At 54.2% G+C, this 23,919-nt stretch overlaps 2 protein-coding genes across 6 annotated transcripts in view; one reads left to right on the top strand and one right to left on the bottom strand.

Moving 5' to 3' along the window:
- PPP2R2D (protein phosphatase 2 regulatory subunit Bdelta) overlaps nt 1-7,258 on the top strand; it is a 50,966-nt gene extending 43,708 nt beyond the window's left edge. For 2 of the 5 annotated variants that reach the window (XR_009700349.1, XR_009700337.1), the window contains exons 12-13: nt 1,061-1,243; nt 6,406-7,258. The gene's annotated coding sequence lies outside the window, so the exon portion shown is untranslated. Of the gene's footprint in view, nt 1-1,060; nt 1,244-1,488; nt 1,799-4,215; nt 4,395-6,405 lie in introns of those variants that run through there. The other 3 variants (XR_009700343.1, XR_009700339.1, XR_009700338.1) reach the window with 3 other exon arrangements.
- BNIP3 (BCL2 interacting protein 3) lies at nt 5,227-16,955 on the bottom strand. Its single transcript, XM_061183675.1, has 6 exons — nt 16,774-16,955; nt 9,633-9,783; nt 9,209-9,293; nt 7,944-8,053; nt 7,704-7,856; nt 5,227-6,246 (listed from the first exon to the last, which is right to left on the bottom strand). The coding sequence occupies exons 1-6, from the start codon at nt 16,817-16,819 to the stop codon at nt 6,201-6,203; spliced, it is 591 nt and encodes a 196-aa protein (XP_061039658.1). The 5' UTR covers nt 16,820-16,955; the 3' UTR covers nt 5,227-6,200.
- Nucleotides 16,956-23,919: the final 6,964 nt, after the last annotated feature.

The following is a 23,919-nucleotide window of genomic DNA, read 5'->3' as shown; positions in this document are numbered from 1 at the left end:
ACAGGACAGGACTCAGAGTCTGATTTTAAACCGTCCCCCAGTCGTGGGCGTCCGCAGGATGAGCAGCAAACTCCCTCCCCCGTGGAGCTGAGTGGCCGTGGCCTCGCAGCCGGGAGCCGGCCCAGACTGTCCCCTGGTCAGCGCGCTGGGGTCCAGGCCCCGCGGGCCGAGCCCAGGGCTCGGGGGCTGCGGGCCGTCTGAGGAGGAACTGTCTGCACGCTTTTGTCAAAGGGGGTCCAGGGTTGGCGCTGAGGCTTTTTCTTCTGAGCGCGTCCGGCGCCCGCGGGCAGAGGCGGGTGCGCAGACCGAGCCGGGGCAGGCTGGGCCGGGCCGCGCCCCTCGTGGGGAGGACGGCGCTCCGCGCTCCGAGTCCCGGTCTGAGACCAGGTGCTGCCCCGGGGTCATGATGGGGCGGCGGGGGACAGTCCTCCCATCAGGAACTGCCCACTGGGTGCTGTGCTGGGAGAAGCTTCCGCAGGCGCTGGGGGGACCGGAGAGGGAGGGAGGGGACGCCGCACGGGGCCCACCCCGCCAGGGCTTCTCCATGGGGGTGTGGACGGGGTGGGGACAGCGGGGGGTCGGTTGGGGCCTGACTCGTGCGGCCCACGGGGCTGGTGACAGCCCTCCTGTACCGGGCGGGCCACGGGCAGGCACCCGGCACGGGCTCCCCAGAACCAACCCAGCGGTGCTCGCGGATGGACACGCCACAGCGCGGGGTCACCGGGGTCCGTGTCCCACCCGAGCCCTTGGTGGAGAGCTGGTGAGCAGGGGGGTGGAGTGCCACCTTGATCTCTTAGGAACCGTGGCAGCCCTGACATCACGGGGAAGGGGGAATTGGAGACCTCAGGGTCCCTGCTCAGCTGTCGCCCCTCTCGTCCGGCAGCCCCTCCCTTCACGCCACAAGCTGAGTCCCGCGAGGGGCAGAGTCACGGCGGCGGGACGGGGGGTGGGGGACGGGCAGCTGAGATCACAGGAGTCCCGGCCGGGGGGGCGGGGGGTCCTGAAGCATCCAAGGCGACAGCCGCGGCCCAGCCTGACCCCCGCCTCTGCGCCCCCCCAGGACCCGCAGAGCCCGTCCCGGGAAGGCTTCCCTCAGCTGCCCCGCGTCTGAAGAGTGAGGGCTGGGGCTGGGGCCCACGATCTCCTGCGACCCCGTCAGCGCCCGGTGAGCAACTGAGAGGACTTGCTGGTCCCATTTCCCTGCTCACCCTCCGGACGGTGACGCCCGCAACCGGAACCTCGGGTGAGTCTGCATCCTGGGCACATCTACAGGGTCCCTGGCACCCCAGGCAGGACACGGGACCTTGGCCGAGGCCAGGGCTCCGGGCGGGACCCCGGCTCCTGTGGTGCTGGTTGTGGAGGCCGACCCTCACCAGGCTGCTCCGTGTTCCTTTGGGGTTTCCTGTGTGTCCTGAGACGATTCACTTGTTTGCCCCCGAGTTTATTCGTAGTAAATTATCTTTGTATATCTTGGGACATCTTTAAAAGATGTGTGTTCCGGGGACTTCCCTGGTGGCACAGTGGTTAAGAATCCGCCTGCCAGTGCAGGGGTCATGGGTTCAAGCCCTGGTCCGGGAAGATCCCACATGCCGCGGAGCAACTAAGCCCGTGCGCCACAACTACTGAGCCTGCGCTCTAGAGCCCGTGAGCACAGCTCCTGAGCCCGCGCGCCTAGAGCCCGTGCTCCGCAACAAGAGAAGCCACTGCAGTGAGAAGAAGCCCGCGCACCTCAACGAAGAGGAGCCCCGCTCGGCGCAACTAGAAGAAAGCCCGTGCACAGCAACGAGGACCCAACACAGCCAAAAATTAATTAAATAAATAAATTTATTTAAAAAAAAAAAAAAAGATGTGTGTTCCGTAAGGATGGGAAGCTAATTTGTTATTCCAAGAACTAACTTTCAGGGAAAATTTGTTTTCTAAAATCTAATTATCTGAATGCAGTGTAACTCTACAGTTCTTATGAGAAATGTTGTGAGGTTGTTTTTGGTTTTCTTTTTTGAGGTGTAACTGACACAACTATATGAGTTTAAGGTGTACAACATAATGATGCAGTATTTGTGCATGTTGTGAAGTGACCACCACAGTGAGTCTAGATAACTTCTGTCACCACACAGGAAGTTTTTCTTCTTGTGATGAGAACTTTCAAGGTCTCTCTTAGCAACTTTCAAATATGTGATAGTTATCAACTATAGTCACCGTGCTGTACATCTCCAGGACTTATTTCATAACTGGAAGTTTGTACCTTTTTACCCCCCTTCTCTCTCTCTCCCTCTCCCTCTCCCTACCCCCCCTAACACACACACACACAAACACACATAAGCACACACATAAATATACATAAACACACACACACACTCTCACACCTGCCTCTGGCAAACACCAATCTCTAGCTACCAGATTGGCTTTGTTTTTCTAGATTCCACATGTAAGTGAGATCATACGGTGTTTGTCTTTGACTTGCTTCACAGCGTAACACCCTCAAGGTCCATCCACGTTGTCTGAAAGGGCAAGACTCCATTCTTTTTATGGCTGAGTAATGTTCTGTTGTATACATGTACCACGTCTTCTTTATCCGTACACCCACCAGTGGACACTTGGGTTGTTTCCATATCCTGCCAATTGTAAATAGTGCTGCTATGAACATTGGTGTGCATGTATCTTTTCAAAGTAGTGTTTTCATTCTTTGGATAAATACCCAGAAGTGAAATTGCTGGATCACATGCCAGTTCAACTTCTAATTTTTTGAGGAACCTCCATCCTCTTTTCCATAGTGGCTGCACCAATTTACATTCCCACCAACGGTGCGTGAGAGTTCTCTTTTCTCCATATCCTTGCCAATACTATTATTTCTTTTCTTTTTGATAAATGTTTTTTCTTGCTTTAAGTATTAAACTGGTAACACCTGTACAAATTTCAAAAATCTTTAAAAGGATTATAGCAAAGTGTTGCCCCTTCCTCTGAGCCTGGTGGTATTGATAACTCGTTAGTCTTGTCTTGGGCCACACTTTTTCTTACTCAAACACAAACATGACATATTCCCATCTCCCCATTTTTGCACACAAGGTAGCAATGTGTACACACCTGCATTTCGCTCTTTCCACCGCACGGTGGTCCGGGCTGTCTCCCCACAGTTTGGAGGAAACATCCAGCACCACGAGGACGCAGGAGCCGGACTGGGCGGGCATTCCTCGTTCGCCTGGGGGATGCTGACCTGCCGGTCCAGGGATGCTCTCTGAGTAAAAAGATACTGTCTATTTATCTTACTTTTGTAACATTTTATTTGGAAATAATTTTAAATCAGTTGCAAAAATTGTAGAGTTCCTGCCTGCCCTTCACCCATCACCCAGGTTTAATTAACACCACGTAAAGCGGGTGAAGTCACCCCACAGTACTTGTAGCTCATCCACAAACCTTCGTGTTTGTTTTCCCAGTTGTCTTTTTCTCGCCCGGGATCCATGATGCATTTCATTGCCGCATCTCTGAATTTTTTTTTTTTTTTTTTGGCTGTGTTGGGTCTTCGTTGCTGCGTGCGGGTTTCTCATTGCGGTGGCTGCTCTTGTTGCGGAGCACGGGCTCTAGAGCGCAGGCTCAGTAGTTGTGGCACGCAGTCTTCAGTAGTTGTGGCACACGGGCTCAGTAGTTGTGGCTCGCGGGCTCTAGAGCGCAGGCTCAGTAGTTGTGGTGCACTGGCTTAGTTGCTTCGCGGCATGTGGGATCTTCCCGGACCAGGGCTCGAACGTGTGTCCCCTGCATTGGCAGGCAGATTCCTAACCACTGCACCACCAGGGGAGCCCGCTCCGTATCTTTCAATCTCTAACAGATCCTCATTTCCTCATGACCTTGACCTCAGACAGTTATTTTGTAGAACCTCCCCCAATTTGGGATGGCTTGATATTTTCTCATGACTAACCTACAGTTATACATCTCGGCAAGAATACAGAGATGTTGGGGTCAGGAGGTCCACGGTACCCTAGGTTCCCTTGGCGGTAATTTCCTGGGGAGGCAGTGACACCGGGCCCACGTCAGCAGCTGTCTGCCTGACGGGCACTCGTTCCCTCGTCCCGTTTATTAATTGGATTCTGTTGGGAAGCACTGTCCCTTCCCCCACTTACTTGGTCTCCCTCAGTGTGGACTTGTGGATCCTGCTCGGGTCTGGTGACAGCCCATCACCACCAGGAACCTGTTACCAGGCTGACCCACTTTGAGCCACTGCAGGTCCCTCAGGTTGGCTCCCTGTCCTTCACCTCAAGCATGGCCTCACCTCCTGGCACCACAAATGTTCCTCATGCTGCCCTGGAATTCCCACTTTTCCAAGGAGCTCTGCTTTATGGGAGAATGGATTCGACCCCAGGATCGGTGTTATTTTAATCCAAAATTGTCTGGATGATATTAAATATTCTGTAAACTTGCTATTCCGTGAATAAAATGATGGTGTTATTTGCATTAACATAAGGGGTGTGTGGAAAGGCTGTCACCATTCTGCTATCCTCTTGCCCAAAAGGTCAAAACAAAAATACATATATAGTCACACATTTTAAAAGAATCAAACGTCCACTGTAATGTTGCAGTGAGAGGGGAAAACCTTGTGATCGGCTGCAGCAGGCACTTCCGGCCACCATCACGCAGCTCAGCCTGTGCCCTGGGGAGCATCAGTGACAGGGCAGAGATGGAAGGAAGGATACGTAACACAGAGGAGAGGAACAGAGTCATAATCCAGCTAGAAGACGAGAGAGAACTCAGATTTTTAAAAGTGAAGAAATCAGACGAAAGCTATTGGAATCATAAATTAAAATTGGTGCTCCAGAGAAGGAAGGGAGCGAGGCGGGGGCCGGGGCAGGGGGTGGGGGGGGGGGCAGAGATTACACTTAATAGCTTAGAACTCCCCAGACCTGGGGGATGCCTTGTATGTCTCAATGCACAAAGGCCTTCGTCATGGGCCGGGTCACCTGAGTGATGGATTCACAGAGCTCTCCAAGGGGTGCTGGCTCTGAGGACACTTGGCCTTGCTGGAAGGTCCTGAGTGCAGCCTGGTTCTCGTGACACTTGAACCCACATTTGCTGTTAAAAGGGAATCATCCCCTTGGCCAGAGTGGGTCAGTGGGATGCAGGCTTGATGTTTTAGGGATAAATTACATAAAGAATCTTGATACCATTCCATCAGCTGTCTCTAAATGAAAGGACTGTAGGCCTCTACCTCCAAGGTAATTGTTTAAATACAAACAAAGATTTTAAAAATTAGAATGTTACATTTATTTAACACAACCGAATTTAGAGTGGAAAAGTGAAACAAATACAACAGCATTTATACAGTATATCAAAGGGGCAGCCTTTAAAAACCATGCAGTGGGGATACACCTGGTTTAATGAAAAAGCTTGTGTGACGTTTGGTTTTAAACCGTATGTAAATACCGTAACCAAGTATTTGGCAAAGATTCATTTTTTTTCTATTTCCAGGCTTTTAAAGTAGACACAGAATAGCTTAGAATAAAGCTGATTCTAACAGCACACAAAAACTGAACACAAACAGACTAAATTTAGCAATGCCGAGAGAAGAGAGAAGACGCTGATCAGCCGGCGGGCGCTGCCCAGGGTGGTGGTAACAGCCTCAGCGGGACTCCCTGTGCTGCACAAGGTGCCGGCGTGGGGACCACCCGGCCCACCCGTGCTGCGGCCTGGAGTCTACGTGTCACGTCACAAAGCACCACCAGCACAGTGCGAGCTGAGGGGCGTCTGTAGTAGACGGACGCATCCACTTAAATACGGTCTACAACAGGGGGTAAGGCCACAGTGTTTCTTCGGGATAAACCCTCATGTAGTCCTTTTAATGTCAACGGTATTCGTTCTTTCAACATACAGTGTTTAACTCAATCAAGGTTGCAGATAATGTGTTAAAATACTACATACATCATGGATACGTTAAAATTATTTATACTTAAATATTTATAATATCTGAAGAAAGATTACCACCAAATTATTAATAGATATTAATCAGTGACAGGCTTATTACTTTATCCCATAAGTATGATTATGGGAGAGCATGGTCTTAGTGTCTTTATTTTACTGAGTTAGGAACGTGGCATTTACAGAAGAAATGACACAAGTGGTGCAGCCACCCAAGGACCAAGGCAGCCTCCTCTGTACGCTGTGCTGCGGACAACACACATCCCCACTACAGGAGAAAGCTGGACGCCAATTCTTCATCAAAACGTGCTGGTGGATGTTGTCAGGCGCCTTCCAATGTAGATCCTTAACAGAAAAAGGAATTGGTAGTTAACATGGTCTCGCAACTCCCGGGCAGGTTTGCACAGCTGAGACAGGGCAGCTGACGCTGGTCCCAGCATATTTACGTAAGGGCACTGGCTCTCTTATACCCACGGTTAAAACCTGTGTTTTATTCTTCCTCAGTGTGTATACATTTCAGCATCTAATTTAGAAGCATCCAGTTGTGCTCTAACAGCCCTGCAGTGGATACACTCAATTCAAGCACAAAGGAGAGGATTCTACCCAACCTGAAATGCTCGTCCTCCCGTCACTGTTTTTTGAACTGACCACACGCTGCTAGAAAGAGTCGCCTGCAGGACAGGTGATATCGCCAAGTTTATCAGCACCAACCTCACAAAGACCCCTGCTGAGCAGGGAAGCCCCCGCCCCCAGGAGCCCAGAACTGAGGGGCGTGGGCACCGGAGGGCTGTCCGGGCAGAGGGGGCTGGAGAGGATGTCTTCAGGAGCCTGCAGTCTAGCACGGGGAGCTTCCTTAGAGCAACTGGCGGGGTGGATTTTATTATCCTGACCACTCTGGAGGCTGGTGAGAAGGGCAGACACCCCTGCTGGGGGCTGGCTGCAGAAATCCATCTTGACATGAAGGCCTAAACCTCAACCCGGCAGGCCCCCACAGCATCTGACTGCTAGCTCTGGAGAAAGCTCCAGAAATCAGTACCTCCCTGCGTGAGACTGGCAGAGTCTGACTCTGAAAAGCACTGTGCTGAGAGGGAAGGCAGAACCGAGAGGGAGAGGCTGGGGGCCTGGCCCCGCCAGGGAGCCCTCTCCCCAGGCAGGCAGGACCGTGGGCTGGGGTTCGGGAGGTCGGGAGGACTCTGCTCTCGCCTCCCAGAGCAGGCGGGCCGGCGTCTCCTCTGCCGCGTTCACGGAGCCTGCGGTGGCACCAGCCCACATCAGAAGGCCATCTTGACGATCCAGACGTCCAGTAAGCGGCAGCCACAGAAGCCCATCCCTCCGCACCAGGACCAGTGAGACCCCCCCGCCCACCTGGTCAGAGGCTGGGGAGGGGCCACCGAGGGCGGCCTCGGGCTCTGCTCCTCAGCACCGTCCGGGCTCAGTGTCTCCACGACCCAGGCTGCCCCTCTGTGTTCCGCACGGTCGTCAGAACGGGCGCCCTCTTCTCTCTCACTGCTGAGTGGACGCCAGCAGACACGTGCAGCCCGAGTCACTGACACTGCCCCCCTGCAGCCACCCCACAAGCAGTGAGGCTGATCTGCACCTGCGTGCAGCGGTCCAGGTCAAGCAGCCAGACGAGCGCCCCTGCGCGTGAAAGAGGCGGGCGAAACCAGCCTCTGCTGCCGGACACTCAGGGCAGCGCTGCCCCTGCTCACGGCTCTGGGCTCTGTTTCACATGCCCACGTCGCCCGTGCTTCTAAGACCTAGAAGGACCCCACGCTGTGCCGTCCACACGGGGAGTCACTTACCCCAACCCGATGGCCAGCAGATGGGACAGCAGAAGAGACGGCAGAAAAACTTTGAGAAACTCTGCGGAGAAGATGCCCCCTTTCTTCATGACGCTCGTGTTCCGCATGCTGAGCGTGGGCGCGCGCTTCGGGCGCTTGAAGAGGAGGAACTCCCTGGGGGAGAAGTGCTGGTCAGCGGAGGCGTGCCGGGCCAGCCGGGCCAGCCAGGCCAAGGAAGGCCCCCAGTGCAAACAGACTCACTTGGTCGGGGGGACGTTTTCCGGCCGGCTTGACCAATCCCAAATCCAGTCTGAGTTTTTCTTCAAGATGCTTTCGACTTCTTTCCTTCTCTCCATATAGTCTTCCTCAGACTGGGGTAGAGCAGATGTTAAAAGAAAGCCAGCCTACTGCACCCACAGCAGAAATCTCACCTCCCACCCAAGCATCAGACCAGCAAGCTGAGCTCGCAGCCCAGCCAAGGGGGGAGGCGAGGGCCGCACCCCCCGGCTCTCCTCCCTCCTCCACACACATCACCGGGCTGAAGGCCCGACTCAGACTCGAAGAGCTGCAGACACTGCCCCAAGGAAGCGATGCCGAATGAGGACAGACGTCCAGAGATGAAAACGGAAACCACCTAATGGCCCAAAACAGGCGTGTGCCTAAGCAAGCAGGACACTGCCGGGCAACGAAAGCGACACACTTGCGTGTTAAACGGGAGAGAACAAACCCAACACTCGTGTGTACCCCTGACGGCAGCTACATTTTGTAAAGTATAGAATACCCTCATTAAAGAGCTTTCCAAGTTGAATCATAGGTGCTCTCCCCTACTTCTCTACATTTGAAAAACTCTGTACCTGATCATCTAATTCCTCCTTAAAATCAGGGGGGAAAAAATTAGTTCAAATTTTGGAAATACTCTAAAACACGGTACCAAAACCAACCAAACGCCTGGGCGCACCAAAGCTGGGGGTGGACCCCACGTGTCTGGGGGCAGGCCGGGCGCCGCCCTTGAGGAAGCCTGAGCACCAAGGACTCCTGGTTTCCTTGGTGAGGGAGGCCTTGAGGGGAGACCAGCACGGGCGGGGGGGACCAAGTGGTACTGACCGAGCCCACAGTTCCTGACAGCTTTCACAGCGAGTCGGGGACCCACGGGTTCCTCAAATACACTCCCCAGGCATCACGACCGGAAAGGACCTGGCAAGGCCGCACTGGCCCCGGCCCAACCGAGGCCACCGGAGAAGCAGCACATAGGGCCCCAGGCTCTCTCCCACCCACACACTGCCCAGCAGACAGACCCGCCGCCTGGCTCCCAGCTCCCCTCCCACTGGCCACTCCCAGTGTCTCCCTGGACAGCGTGTGAGGGCAGAGGCGCCCAAGCCGCACGGCCTACCCAACCTAAGCCCCTGCCACTTCCGGTCCAGCGTGAAAAGCGGGGCGTGCCCCCCCCCCCCCCACTGCTTCTGAGGGCTGGACTCCGCAGAACTTTGTACAAACAGACCGCAAATGTGTGCACGTGCACACCTTACCTGGGAGCTGTTCTTTTCTCCAAGACTGTGTGTGTCTGTCTCAGAAGCTCTGTTAGTATCTTGTGGGGTCTGTGAGCGAGGTGGGCTTGGGGAAAACACAACATGTTAACCTTCTTTCCACCAGGAGAAGCAAAACCCCACAGGCAGGGGCCAGCCTCCAGGGCCGGGAGTGCTCCCGCCAGCACCTGGGGCCAGACCAGGGCCAAAGCGTCCCTCCATCTCCTCAGCTGAGCTCTGATGCCCCGCAGTCAACAAGCAGAAGCAGGGGCCCAGCACCACACAGACAGGCCCCAGTCGCTTCCTCCCACCTAAAGGCAAAGGGCCCGCTGTCTCGGGAGGGCTGGACTGAGGCTAGGCAGGCATTTGCAGCCGTGCCTGCTCCTACCTGGCCTGCCAGCGCTGCGATACACACGTTTATGCCCACCTGTCACAGTGAGAGCTCCTGGAGCTGCTCCGTCCAGATTCATGCTGGGCATCCAGCAGGATTTTTTCCATGTCGCCATTATAAATAGAAACAGAGTCTGGAACACTGCTCCCGTTCCCATTACTGCCAAAGTGTAATTCCACCCAGGAGCCTGATGGGGATAAAAAAAAGGACATGGTTGCAATTTTCCACCCACTCTGGAGTCTGGTCCTAACAAATAACCAGCTCACCCCTCCACTGCCAAGACGCGCCGGGGACTCGCAAGGAACCGTCGCCTTGAATCACGCTGCAACGCCCTTGAGGCCCATCTCTGGCACCTGCATCACAGTGACCCTCCCCAGGGACCCTTGGGAGCCAAGGCAGTGCACCTGCTGCCACTCCCAGACTACCTGCTCAGTCAGTGGGGTCCCAGTGACCAGGACACTCTCCTGCACTCAGCTCTTAGAAAGCAAAGGGTGTCAGCAAGAGCCTTAGGGATTTACAAACTAAGGAAAGGTTTACAACCTATTTACACGTTCCAGCGCCACGTTCTGACCCTGAGGTCCCACAGGATTCATTACCGATTACTGCTCTGTATCTTACATCAGATGAATAGAACAAAGGTAACTAAACCTGATGAACCAGAGCAAGCAAACCATCCCAAGTGTTCATCTAGCCAAGTCTTTACGGCAAGTAAACTCAGCATTCTTTAACTTGAACTGAAAACTGACACGTTATGTATCCACCCAGATGTCATCAAAACAGAGAACTCCTTAGCACCAAGGTCATCTGCTTACCAAAATGTAGCACAAAGCAGCTACCACCCCAGATCCTACGAGCCAGCATTCGAAGCTTAGCTTTGTCTCTCCAGCCCCACGACTTGGGAGCTGACTTGATAAATTCACCAAGGCAGCCAACAGCTGACCCGGCAGGCACTCTGCTGCACCAGCCGTGCTGGGCTCCGGAATCGGGAGTGACCGGGGAGAGCCCCTCCAGGGGCACCCGTGAGGGGAGGTGTCCCCAGTCCGGGCACAGCCGAGGTCCAGGTGGGTACAGGCAGGGGAAGAGGTGCCGTCGCGCTCGGCTGTGTGTGTTTTGGGGGTTGACAGGTGGAAGAGCTGGAAGGTGAGATCAACTTTGGCAATTCCCACAGGAGGACAGGTGTGAACCCTAGAGAGGTCCTGAAGGGGTGAAAGTACACGTTCTGTGCGGCGGGGCTGAGACACCCACAGGTGTGCGGACAAGGCAGGCGGTCAGGGCCCTGAAGCAACACCTGGGGGCTTGGGGGGGGGGGGCCCATCCTGTCGTTGCTGTGCCGTGGACCAAGGCTGGCTTCCAGCGTTTCACGGCGTCCACAGGCTCTCACTTCTGAACCCACACCTAGGAGCGGGGTTCCAGGGTGGAAAAGTTCTAGGTGTACGTTTAATGTATTGCAACGCCACTGCTTTCCGATGCAGCCGAAGCAATGTGAGCATTTTTGTTGCCTCACACTTGGCATCCGTCTTTAAATATAGCTATTCTGTGGGTGTGTGATGGTAGGTTATATGGTTTATTCTGCATTTCTCTGATTTCTACTGAGGTTGAACATTTCTTCACTTGCTTACTGGCCATGTGGAGAGCATCTTTTTTGAAGTAGCTGTTGAAATCTGCTCCTCTTTCCAACTGAGCGGTCCATCTTTCTCCATCTAGCTCGATATTCAAGACACAAGCCTTTCTTTTTTTGGCCGCGCCGCGAGACGTGCGGGATGGAACCAGGGGCCCGGAAGTAAAAGCGTCGAGTCCTAACCACTGGACCGCCAGGGAACTCCCGACACAAGCCTCTTTTCATTCGAATGTGTTGCAGGTAACTTTCGCTGTGGAAAGACAGCCTTTCCACTCAAGCCTTCTGGCGAACATAAAAGTTCTTGCTTTCAATTCACTCTTCCACTGCCAGGCTCCGTTCACTGGCAAGACTGCCTCTGCGGTCCCCTCTGCCCCGTCCTGCTTCCAAGCTGGCCACGCGCACAGGTCTCCCGGGCCCAGGACAGTTCCTCTGCTGTGTGTCGTGGGTCCAGGCCTCTCCAGGGTGGGTGCAGGAGGGGGAGCGCAAAGGCAGACAGACTGAAAACCCCGACCGAGGCTGGCAGTCACTGTACGGCCACTCCAGGAACCGTGACCCAGACCTGCTGCTCTGCGCTGAAACCAGGGCCCCAGGGGCGCCACACAGCGCCACCCGTTCGGGGCCCGTCCCCTACACGTCACCCCCTCCCCTGAGAGCCCGGGCCTGCCCTCAACAGCAGCTTGCTGCGGAATAGGTCACATGCGTCAGAAGACAGCAAATCAAGGGTCCAGGAATAAAACGTAAACATACAGTTTATACCACGCCCAGCCTCCCACTTGGCTGCTAACAAAACGATCACCAGTTTTCAGATGTTAACACGCTTCTCACTTTAGCCTCTCAAGTCACTTCATGTTGGCCTGGCCCGCACAAGGCAGGCCAGGGTCTGTCTGGGAGCCCAGGGCTCCCTGGACAAAAGCCAGGGCCACTCAGCCTCTGCAGGTCAGCAGAAGCTACAAGGACTCCGTGTCATTCCTGAGACAGCCCGTCTTGACTGGGGACCCTATTCCCACCTGCTCTGGTGGCTATGCAAGGGTTAGGAAAGCCCTGAAGCAAACCATAAGAGGCTCCAGCATGCGATTCCTTCACTAGCCCTCCTTCCTTGCCAGGAGCAAGGTGACACCCGGCCCGGCAGCTCTGGCCCCCACGGCATATGGGACAGGACCACGGCGCCCTGCTCTGGGCACAGTTCCATTTTTCTCGGTTCTAAGTCAGGTTCTGGGCCTGGCTGCCCAGATCACTTTTACTTACGGTGTCTGGCATAAATGGAGTTTGAGGTGCAATGTCTTCTCTGACACCACTTCTGACATGAAATTGGGGCAGGGGGAGGCCTACACCAATAAGCAATTTCCAGCACCGACTGGCTGTCCAACAATTCAGTTTTGACACTACCTGGAGTTAGTGTCAGATCCCACAAGTTAAAGACCTCAGTCCCACAAGACTGTCCCCACATCAGACAGCCGCAAATGCCTGGCAGACCAAGAATTCAGGGGTTCCGACAACCCCCTGCCTCTTCAATAATTCACTAGAACGCACAGGACTCGGGAAAATACTGTGCTTACACGTCCCCAGTCTCAGAAGGATTACAGCTCAGGATCAGCCAGCTGCACAGGGCAGGGTACGGGGGGGGGCAGGAGTGGAGGGGGACAGTTTCCATACCCTCTCCCAGGCCCTCAGTGGGTTCAGCAGCCTTTTTCAAAGCTTTTTATAACCCAGGCTGCAGCCCCACCCCTCCCCTCCAGGTGGGGGGTGGGTGGCGGGTGGCGGTGGGTAGCGTGTGCTGAGTTCCCACCCTCGTGCTCCAGTGCCCTTTCCCATCCCCACCCTGAGGCTATCAGGGCCTCGTGAGTTACCTCATTAGCAGACTCAAGTGTTTTCCAAAGGGGCTCCTTATGAATAACAACATCTCTCAGGAAATTCCAAGGGTTTTTAGAGCTGAGCTCTGTCTGGGTCAGGAACCAGGGACAAAGGTGAAATATATTTTTCAAATTGAGACATAATGGACATATAACATTCTCAGTTTCAGGTGTATGTATATTATACCACAATGGCCAACTCAAAACTCCATGGAGACAAATATATATGCTTTTCAGAATCATCTCATAGAAAGTCTCAAGCATCCTTCAGAAAAAAATCCCATTCTGGGGTGTCTACAGCAAAAGCTTTGGGTCCAAAAGCTGTATTCTAAGAAATGATTTACTAAAGGACAACAGTTTTATTATTAACCTGCAGCAACTGGGTAGGGAAGGCAGCTTCCTGGAATATGAAGACAAGGTGTGCTATTAATCTACTTGCATCTGCAATTAAGATCACTCACCTTTCTAAGCAAGAAAGACGAGATTCAGGTTGCTGAAGGGTAACCTTATAACACTTCCTCAAAATCCCAAATAACCTATCAGATAATTAGTGTAATTAGGCCTCAGGGAAAAAAAACAGGTGGTGAAGCTGCTGATCCGGGCCAGCTTCACCCTGATTCAGGTCCCTGCCCACAAAGACCTGTAATTTACGCTAACAAGACACAGGGCACGCAAACAAGGCAGATGAGATGGACCAAAAGCCTAGGCTACCAATATTACATCATCACAGAAAGAAAACCGACAAGCCTTAGAGTTAACCCATTTTTTTTTCTTTTTTAAATCTCCTGTGACCTCCACGATCCTTGGTCCCAAAGAAAATAAAGACCATGTTTTGACTTTGATGACTTGTGGGCCCCAAGATTTGTAACTCAATATGTTATCACATCTTAGAGTCCTAGAGAGGCTATAGGAATTACCCAAACACATAGCTACTTACTGGGTAAGCCATAGGTGCCATTTAATTCAGCTAAACTCAACTGCTGTTAACTGAGTGCAAGCTAGGAACACATGCAGAAGTGTTAACAGTAGTTCACTGAGCCACTGCTTGGTTAGTTGGGTGGCGGAATAGATTCCAGCTGTCTCTGATTTACCCAGCTTGAAAACAGAGATAAGGACAGCAGTACTTTTTCAACCTGCGGAAGGAACCCTTACTCTATCAAGTAACTTTAATACAGCACCCACACCGTTCATCCTAAATATTCTGCGCAAAGCTTCTCAAAGTTCCTGCCGCCACTGTGGGACCCCAGGCCCTCCTACATCCCGGGGCAAACACTCCCCTCCAGCCCCAGCTGGCAGAGGCTTCACACCCTAGTCCGGGGTAGCAGGTCTCAGCCCTGGCTATGGAGGACCACCTGTGCTGCTTCCCCCCCCCCCCCCCCCCCCCCGTTCTCCAGAAGTCTAACCCAGCGGCCTGAAAATCCTGATTGGGAATGCTGCAATGGAACCCTGGTACATTTATTTTGAAAAAGCCATAACGGTGATGTCGGGCAGCCGGGGTTGAAAACTACTAGGGGAAGACCTACACGACTATGGGATTAATGAGAAGGTGGAATCCCTGAGGAGAGCCCTGAGGCAGAGCAACTACCACCCTCATCAGAGGGCTTCTTCCCTGGGAAAGGTGGGATTTAAGAAATTACTGTTTTTAAAAGCTTCTCAAGTTAGATGGGACAGGAATGAAAGGCTTGACTGACAAGTGATTTTGAACATAAAGTCAAGCAGGTAAGTCATTCAGGTTCCTGGATCTTAACAGGAGCTGGCAAATCGCACCCATCCTTCTGCCTAATGTCTTCTGTCACCGACGCGCCTGCCTGCCCTGTTTTTCACTTCACCTCTGGGCCTCACTGTGAACATCTGTGAAAAGTAGAGGTTGGGCCAGGATCTAGATGCCTGAAACCCCTTCCAAACTGCATGACACAAGAACTGCGAATTCTCTTCCTCTTCATATACCTTCAGCCGCGGTGGGTGCCTGGGACAGCGGAACCCTCTGGCTGCAGACAGAGCAGTGCGTGAAGTGGCAGGGGCTGTCTCAGGGTAAACCAGGAGCACCTTACTGCAGTGAACCCCTCCCCCCCTCCCAGCACAGCAGGGGTTGGGGGGGGTCTTCTGGGAAGTAAGGTTCACATCCCCTCCCATGATGCTGTGACACAGTATCACAAAACTCCATCTTCTCCCTGCATGTTAGGGGTTGTTTATCTGAGGACAAGAAAGGCATATACGACATCTTGCTGCTGGTTAACAGCTTTAACTAGAAGGGACCAGGGGGCCGAGAAGCAACATCAACTTCGCTGTGAACTCGGGGGAAACATTTGGTCGGAGGATACAAGCAAAGGGGAAAAGGTTTGCCACTGTCTGCGGGCTCAGCTACCAAGGCTCTCAGTTCTTAACGAGGTAAACAAGAGGTAATCAAATCAACACAGAGCAGAGGACAAGTGTCGCCCCAGCCACCAATCCCTGCTCGGATTCAGTTTCCCAGGGCGGCCGAGGCCCCACGTGACTCCTCCCACACCGGGCGGCCGGGGAGCGAGTGCCCCGCAGCACGTAACCCGGAGAGCGCAGCCCGGAGAATCCTCGACACTTTCCACTCATCGTGTAACTGTCTTTTTATAGAATACACAAAACAGAAAAATCTTTTAACCCACGACCTGGCACTCTGCACTGCCAATGACTCAGCAGTTTGGTCTGCCAATCGAGGACCGAAGATGGAGCCGTTCAGGACACTCCGAACTCTTCCCGACAAATCTGACCCACTAATAAAACAGACCGTGTTAGAAACTAAGTAGTTTGATAACAGGGCTGACTTTAAAAGACAGTTTACAAAACACTCCTTGGGTCTTTTGTAAGACAAAGACTCAATCCCTTAATCTGTTTCGATTGCAGGATTTTGAAGCTGTGGTTGTAGTTTTAAATTATACAACGCAGTAGACCAAGTCTTGCCTAGTGAAATCTTGTTTTGAGGAATACGAGACACTAGTAGCTCAAATCCAGACAGTATAAAGATTTTTAAATCTTAACGAATCTTTAAAATTCACTCTCTTAAGGCTTCAACGGCCCTCTCCAAAACTTATTTACGAGCTCCCGCCGCCGCCTGAACTCTTGCTTCAGAGAATAAAGGTCGGCGCCCGGCCCCTCCTCCAACCCGTGGGCCTCGGGCTCCTCACCCAGGCCGGAGGCGGCGGCCCGGGGGCGGCCCCGCGGGGCCAGCGCCGGGTGGGTCAAGGCCGCCACCGGCCCCGGCTTCCCGGGAGGGGGCGGGGTGTATGCACCGCGGCCACGGGGCCTCGTGCTCCCCCCCTCCGCAGGTCAACCCCGAGCTGGGCTATGAACGACCCCCGGACGAGCGAACGTAACTAAGGAAAGGCCGGCCGCGCCCCCGGCCCAGCGTTTTCAGGGCTCTTCCTCTCACGGCGACTCGCCCCGAATCCCGGGACCCCGTCCTCCCCAGCCACTCCGGACCGAGCCGCGGACGGCTCACAACCCGAGTCCACGAGGCCAACCGCAAGTCTCGGCGCCTGTTCGCCGGTAGTGGCACCGAAACCAGCACCGGGCTGCACCTCGGAAGACCAGGCACCGCGCGGGCTTGGGACGCCATCGGCGCCTCGGTCGCCCCGACCCGGAGACGGGGGTCCCTCCGCAGGCCCCTCCTCTGCAGGCCGGGCGCCTTTCCCCCGCAGGCCCCCCACACCCAAGCCGGCCCCCGGCCCCCGTTCACCGTGCAGGCTCTCCTCCTGCAACCCGGGGGTCTCGCTCTGCGACATGGCGGCAGGGCGAGGGCGCTGCGGCCGGCGGGTCGGGGTTGGGGTCGACGGGCGCTCCAGGAGCGAGAGGGAGCGGGAGCGTCGCAGCAGCTAGAGCGCGGTCAGCCCGCGGCTCCGAATGACTGACGCTGGCGGCCGGAGCTCCGCGGATAAGCGGCGGCACCGCCCACTGGCCGTGGGGCGGGGCCTGCGAGGGCGCGCGGCGCGTGCCGCGCGTGCGACGCGTGCACGGGTCGGGACGCGAGGAGGGGGCCGCGCGTGCGCAGCCGGGCGGGGGCGGGGCGCGGGCGCCTAGCAGGTGCGCGCGGGACGTGCCGGCACCGCCTGGAGACAGGCGGGGCCCGGCGGGGTGACTCGTCTCCGCGACGCTGCCTGAGGCCTGACTGCGCCCCCTCAGACACAGGGCCGGGGAAGGGACAGGGTGCTGACAGTGGGGCTGCGTGTAGAGTCGGGCCCGGGGCTGTGGCCCGCACCCTGCGGTAGGCCGCCCCTCACCTGCAGTGCAGAGACCACCTGCTGTAAATTGGACCGGCAGGAAGTCAGACAGTATCTCTAGCAGCTGGTCCAGCAAGCCACACATCAGCCCCTGGAACAATCAGCCCAAGCGGCCAGGACTTGGTCGCTGACTGACAGTTTCCCCGATTCCTGCCCGTGCCTCCCACTCAGGACCAACCAGAGGAAGCCAAATATGACCAACGTTCGGTCCCCCAACCAATCACCACTTCTAGTGGGCCGCCACCCCCCGGGCCCCGCCTCCGTGGGCCCACCTGAGCCCCTCCCCTCCCCTCCCCTCCCCTCCCCTCCCCTCCCCTCCCCTCCCCTCCCCTCCCCTCCCCTCCCCTCCCCTCCCCTCCCCTCCCCCGCCCGCCCTGGGTCTCTACAGACACGCGCACGTGGGGCTCGCCGCTCAGCAGCTCTGAGTCGGAGCCGCCGCTGTGCTCATTTGGGGTCTTGGTTTCCTTTCTGGATGAGGATGCTCCTGGGAGGGGCGCTGGTCTTCTCAGCTTTCTCTCTGGATGTGGAAGCGCCGGCCTTCCTTTCAGCCGGACCCTCATTCTCACTTGCAAAGCCCCCCGGACAATGCACCTCTGCCTTGGTGCCTCTCCCAGCGCCTCGGTCCCCCTCACCCGGGAAGCTGCCCATATGGAGCCTTCCAGCCCATGAACACCGTGTGTTTCTGTTATTTAGGTCTTCTTTGATTTTTCTCAGCAATATCTTGTAGTTTTCGGTGTACAGGGCTTGCACATCTTTTGTCAGATGTATCCCTAAGTGTTCATATTTTTATGTTATTGTGATTACTATGGTTATATTTCATTTGGTTGCTCACTGATAACATATAGAAACATACTGGATTTTTGGGTACTGTCGCATCCTGCAACCTGCTAAGCTCACTGAAACTTACACATTTTCCAAGTCCTCTGAAGTGTCTATAGGCAATTACCTGAAAGTGTTTAAATGGAAATGTTTCTTACTGCACCTGGTTTTCCCTCCCCGTGTGGAACCCTCTACAACTCCCATCAAGTTCCGGCACTCGGAGAACCCCACGCGAGAGAGGCCTGAGGCCTAGCCTTTTGACAGCATCACTGTAAACGTAATGGTTTGCACAGCCCGGAGCAAGCTCCACAGCATCGAAGGGATACGAGTGGGAGGAGGTGATGGTGGAAGGGGGTGGGGAGAAACTGTTCACAGGCAGATCAATTTTAGGAAAATTTTAGGACAATTTATTTCAAACTATCCTGCCTCTCCCTCCTTGAAAAGTCTTCCTGTGTACCCAGGTGCACCCCAGCTTGAGACCACCCTGCTGACGATATTAACAGAAGCCCTTTTCGTGCTGGCATTGGTGGAGAGGGGGAGCAGGAGGTGGACAGGGCAGGTCTCCCCACTCACGCGCCCTGACAAGGTTGGGAGACTAGGGGGCGGAGGAGAAGGGCAACGTTGAGGCTCTGTTTTGCTGTCTAGGGGAGCAGACACCAGGAGGTGCTGTCTAAAGTTTATAGAGCCAGAAATAGATACTTAAGTATATTATTTTTAAAAAGACCTAAATAGAAAACATGTTTAGTTCCAATATCAAAACTAGGGATAAATCGATAGGGAAATGAGCTAATCTCTTATTTTTCATGAGGGAGTCAGTAGATGCTGTCCTAACTTGAAAAAAGAGTTATTCTCATCTATTTTTCAAAGCTATGTTGGTCATTACCTGAAGAACTGGAAGCAAAAGTGGTTAAAAATGGCTGCTTCTCAGGAGTGAGATAAGAGATCTCCACTCTTCATTTTGTGACCTGTATTATTTTGATTTTTCTGTCTGGGTGTATATTATTTTGATCTAAAAATATTCACTGAAGCCATAGTGAGAAGGGGGTGTTGCAAAGACACGGGGGCCGGCTGGAGCTCTGTGAGCAATGACGTGGCAGTGGGTTATCACCCGAAGAATGAAATTCCCACGTCCGTGTTAACGTAGATAAATGATTGAATAAGCAAGTAAACGAGGGAAAAGAGACAAATCTCCCACACAGAAAAATCCCGAGTAAGTGACATAGATGTCGTGCCCCCAGGAGGGTAGCACGACTCCCCCTAAGTGTGGGCCGTGCAGAGTGACTTCCTCCCAAAGAGTACAGTGTGGACGGGGAAGGAGCCACTGGACAGTGAAGACACCTGACAGACACGACCTCGGCCAGGGGGTCAAGGTCAACATCAGCAGAAATGCGTCGTGTTGAGAGTACGTACCCCTGATAGGACGTGATGAGAAGGGCACCTCCTCCGTGTCTTCCTTCTAAAAACACACCACCCCAGTTCAGCCACCAGACAAACCTCAGACGATGCCCAGCAGAGGGAAATTCTACAAACTCCCTGCTCCTCCAATCGTCAAGTCATCAAAAATACAGAAACACCGAGAAACCGTCACAGCCAACAGGAGCCAAGGGGAGCTCGAGACTAAATGAAATGTGGTGTCCAGGGTCGCCTCCTGGGGCAGAAAAAGGATTTCAGGTAAACACGAAGAAGATAAGAATAAAACATGCACTTTAATAATAATACATCAGTATTGGGACTTCCCTGGTGGCACAGTGGTTAAGAATCCGCCTGCCAACACAGGGGTCACGGGTTCGAGCCCTGGTCTGGGAAGATCCCACATGCCGCGGAGTAACTAAGCCTGTGCACCACAACTACTGAGCCTGCGCTCTAGAGCCCCTGCTCCGCAACAAGAGAAGCCACCACAATGAGAAGCCTGTGCCAAGTGACAAAGAGTAGCCCCCGCTGGCCGTAACTAGAGAAAGCCCGAGCGCAGCAACGAAGACCCAAAGCAGACAGGAATAAATAAATTAAATAAATAAATTTTTAAAAAAAAGAAATACACCTGCAAACATACTGAGTAGTATGATAGCAAATTGAGTTCTAAAGAAGATTAATACATTACAACAAGGAGGGTCTCTCCTGGGAATGTAAGGATGGTGTAATAGTATATTTAATAAAAGATTAAAGAAGAAAAAATATCTTGATCATCTTATGAAATACCTGACAGATCAAAGATTAAGAATAATCATTTTAGAAGCAAATAATGATTCAGTATGCATTCATGACAACACACACACACCAAAAACAAGCTTGGTGAGCTGGGAAGGGGGTGGAGGTCCTCAGTTAATTAATTAATGTGTAGAAGACATTTAATAATTTTTGTTGGCTGCTCAACTCCTGAAGCCCTGCTCAGTGCCTGAATTCCCAACTTTTCATTTATAGGAACTTAAGACACTGGGTCTCGCATCCTTAGCCTCCCTCCCAGCTGGGTAGGGGAAGAGCAGCTTTCCACTTCCTGGAGTAGCTGTGGTAGCAGCAGCCTCCAGTGTCTGGTGGGGCTCCAACGCCTGGTGCCGCCTGGCAACGGAACAAGCGTTTCTGTTTCGTCCAGCGGTTTCCTAACTGCACCAGGTGTGCAGTCTGACTTCTGCTGTGCTGGCTGTGTAGCTGCCCTTTGTTCCTGCCATTTTTCATGGCTAGTCCTTGGGCCTTTCCAGCAATTCTGTGCACCCTCCAATATTCCTTCAGAAAAATCCCTTTTCCACTGACATTAGCTGGAGCTGGTTTCCTTTACTTCAACTAAGAAGTCTTCCTGATGAAGGGACTCACCTGAAACCTACAGCAAGCACCGTACTAACAGGGAAATGCTAGTGCATTTCCATGAAGTCAGTAACGAGCCAGGGCACCTGTGACCGTTCTGGTCTGGAGGTCTGAGGCAATGCAGGAAGGCAGGAAGGAGAAATGAAAATCTGGCATGTGGGATCTTAGTTCCCCAACCAGGAATCGAACCCACAACCCTTGCATTGGAAGCACGGAGTCTCAACCACTGGACCGCCAGGGAAGTCCTGAGAAATGAACATTTTAAGATGTCAAAAAGGAATATGCAAAACGGTCACTGTTGACCCCCCTTCATCCCCACCCCATGTAAGTTCCATGAGGGCAGGAACTTCCATTGGTCTTTTGGGTTCACCAATGTACGATGAACACCTAGAACCAGGCCTGACTTTTGGCAGGTGTTCAGGTAATATTTGTTAATTAAATTAATGAATTAACAAATAATAATAAAGTTGTTTACCTAGAAAGTTGAAGACAACCAATGGAGAGAGTCTTTGAACAAATAAGAATCAGTAAAATGTGTGTAGTAAGGTTAGCACAGAAAAATCAACTACTTTCTTCCAGATAAGCAGTTTGAAAGTGGAAAACATTCATAAGAACAACAAACAAAATATCTAAGAATAAACTTAATAAGAATTGTTCAAGATACGAAGAAAATTGTTTAATTTTGCAGGAAAATTTGAAAAGGCATTATTAATGATTTTAAAGATACAGCACGTCCTTAAAAGAAAAAATTGATATGACAACCTCTGTCACCTTACTGTGCGCCACACAAAGCTCTGAGCCTTGACATTTAAGGTGCCATCTGACCTCACAACAACCCAGTCAGGTGGGAGGATTACTGCTCTTTTTTTTTTTAAATAAGAGGAGGGTACAGTTTACCGAAGTAAAGGGAATTTGGGGACATAAGGTGACCCGGATGGGAAGGGGCCACCTGCAAGCCACAGGGCAGGCGAAGGATTAGTGGGGGAATGTGTAAATGGCCCAGTAAATCCCGGCCAACTACAGACGAGCCACCGGTAAGTGGACAAGAATGGGCCCTCACAAACGACAAACTCAAAAGGCCAGTGAACACGTGAGAAGACGCTCCAGCGCACACGTGGAGCGGGGTTCCGGCTGAGACAATGAAGACCCTTTCCGTCTCAAGCTGTGACCGCTGCCGGTCCTGGCGGGTTCTCTAGTCTGTGTTTCAGCATCCGCACCCCAGACCGCTCACCTCCACCCTCACGGCCCCGCACTGCCTTCACCTCCTTCCTCTGGTCACCTGGTCATCCCTGCAAATGGCTTCAGGGCCCCGTCCCCTCTCCCAGCACAGCACCCACCTGCTTCTCCCCGCCCCCCACACACACAGGGCACCACGCCTGCATCCAAGCAGCAAAGGGAAGAGGGGACACGCCATGCAAACTGGTTTCATTTTCAGCTCGTGACCGCTCACTCCAAGGGGCGCTGGGGGCACTGCTCCGTTCCCCAGGCCCCTGGGCCCCAAGCGTCTGCACAGTCCTTGCACGGGGAGGAGGAGTTGGGGTGATGCCACCCACCCTGCTCTGGATAGAGGATGAGATCAGGAGGACGCAGACTCCCGTGGCCAGCAGGCCAAAGTGTCCGATCCCCAGGCCCAGGTGGGCTCTGGGGGGTGGAGGGGGGCCTGGGGGTGTCTAGGTCTGGCCAGCAGGGCCCCGGAAGGCAAGCAGGAGGCTGGAGGTACCGTCCGAAAGGGCAGCAAGCAACCGTGACCCCATCGCCAGGGACCTCAGGTGAGAGGCCCAGCGTCCCCAGAGCCCCGAGGGACAGTCAGTGTGACTCCAGCCCAGGCAGTGTCCCCTCTGCGCTGACCCCTTAGGTCCGGGCTGTCACTGGGGAGGAGGAGGTCTGACGGTGGCCCTGGCCAGGGCCGATGGAGGACATTCTGCGTGGCCCGGAAATGATTTTAAAAAGCCTCAGGTGGGGTCTCACAGGGACACGGAAGAGCTGCCCTGGGCACGGAATATGCAGGTCATTTGTTTCCCTAGTGCCCTGGGTGCTGCCAGTGGGGGATGGCCAGACGAGAACTGCATGACCCTGGCCGCGAGGGCCAGAACCTTTAGGGAGGGGTTATCCTTCACCTTCTAGGACTCCGGCGTCCTCGCGGACATGCTATCCTGGGACGCAGAGCCGGGCTCCGATTGCACGGCTCTGTTTCCCGTCCTCTTCCAGTAAAACGTGGGCTTTCCCACGAGGGCCCAGCGATGTCCGGGCTGCAGCAGGCTGCTTCTAGGAGCGGCCGGCGTGATGAATCGCTTAGAGCTGTAAACTGTGTGCTCTCGCTGCGCGCTCTCACCGGGTCTGGTCTGCTCCAGCTCCCGTCCCCGGCGGCGATGGAGGAACGGGATCCTTTCCAAGGAGAGGCTGCACTTTGATAAGAGCCTGCCTTTGCCTGAAATGTTCAAAACAGGGAGAGGCTCCGGAGGGAGGCGTGCTCCTGCCAAGCCTGGACCGCGGTCCCGGGGGCGCCGGGCGGGGCTGTTGTTTTGCCCCTTTTACGTGAAGCACTAGCTCAGCTGCTCCCCAGCTGGGAGGGATGGCAGGCCGTGCCGTGTGTAATGACAAGCACGGTGGCCAGGGGCCCACACACCAAACACACGATGTCTGCGGCCCCGCCCGTGGGGAGAAGCTCATCTCAGCCCTCAGGCCCAGCAGGCGCAGCTCAGACCGTGAGCCCAGGTCCAGGAGCTCAGCCCCCAGCCCCCTCCCCGTGTCCCCCTTCCCCAGCACACCAGGGGCCAGGGAAAGAGACTGTGGGGACTAGGGGGGCCTCTAAGGGGCTGAGCTGATGCTCGCAAACTCCCTGAACCGCTGGGCGGGGAGCAGCTGCCGGGTCAGGCCATCACGTGGATGCAAAATGCTGAGCCCTCCCTTGACGGGAGAGGGCTGCCTGGGGTACTGCCCTTTGCCGGCGGTGAAGGGGACAAAGGCGCCCCCTGCCTGAGGTTTTACAA

This window comes from Eubalaena glacialis, chromosome 1 (assembly GCF_028564815.1).
Source record: "Eubalaena glacialis isolate mEubGla1 chromosome 1, mEubGla1.1.hap2.+ XY, whole genome shotgun sequence".
Classification (NCBI taxonomy): domain Eukaryota; kingdom Metazoa; phylum Chordata; class Mammalia; order Artiodactyla; family Balaenidae; genus Eubalaena; species Eubalaena glacialis.
The sequence above is the reverse complement of the archived record's forward strand: the minus strand, read 5'-3'. Positions and strand labels throughout refer to the sequence as shown.

Bases quoted from the DNA above. Each gene is read 5' to 3' on its own strand.
- BNIP3 (XM_061183675.1), bottom strand. From the start codon at position 16,819: ATGTCGCAGAGCGAGACCCCCGGGTTGCAGGAGGAGAGCCTGCACG. The intron at 9,784-16,773 runs GTGAACGGGGGC...TATCCCCATCAG, and splicing joins GCAGGAGGAGAGCCTGCACG to GCTCCTGGGTGGAATTACAC. The intron at 8,054-9,208 runs GTAAGGTGTGCA...GCTCTACCCCAG, and splicing joins GAGAAAAGAACAGCTCCCAG to TCTGAGGAAGACTATATGGA.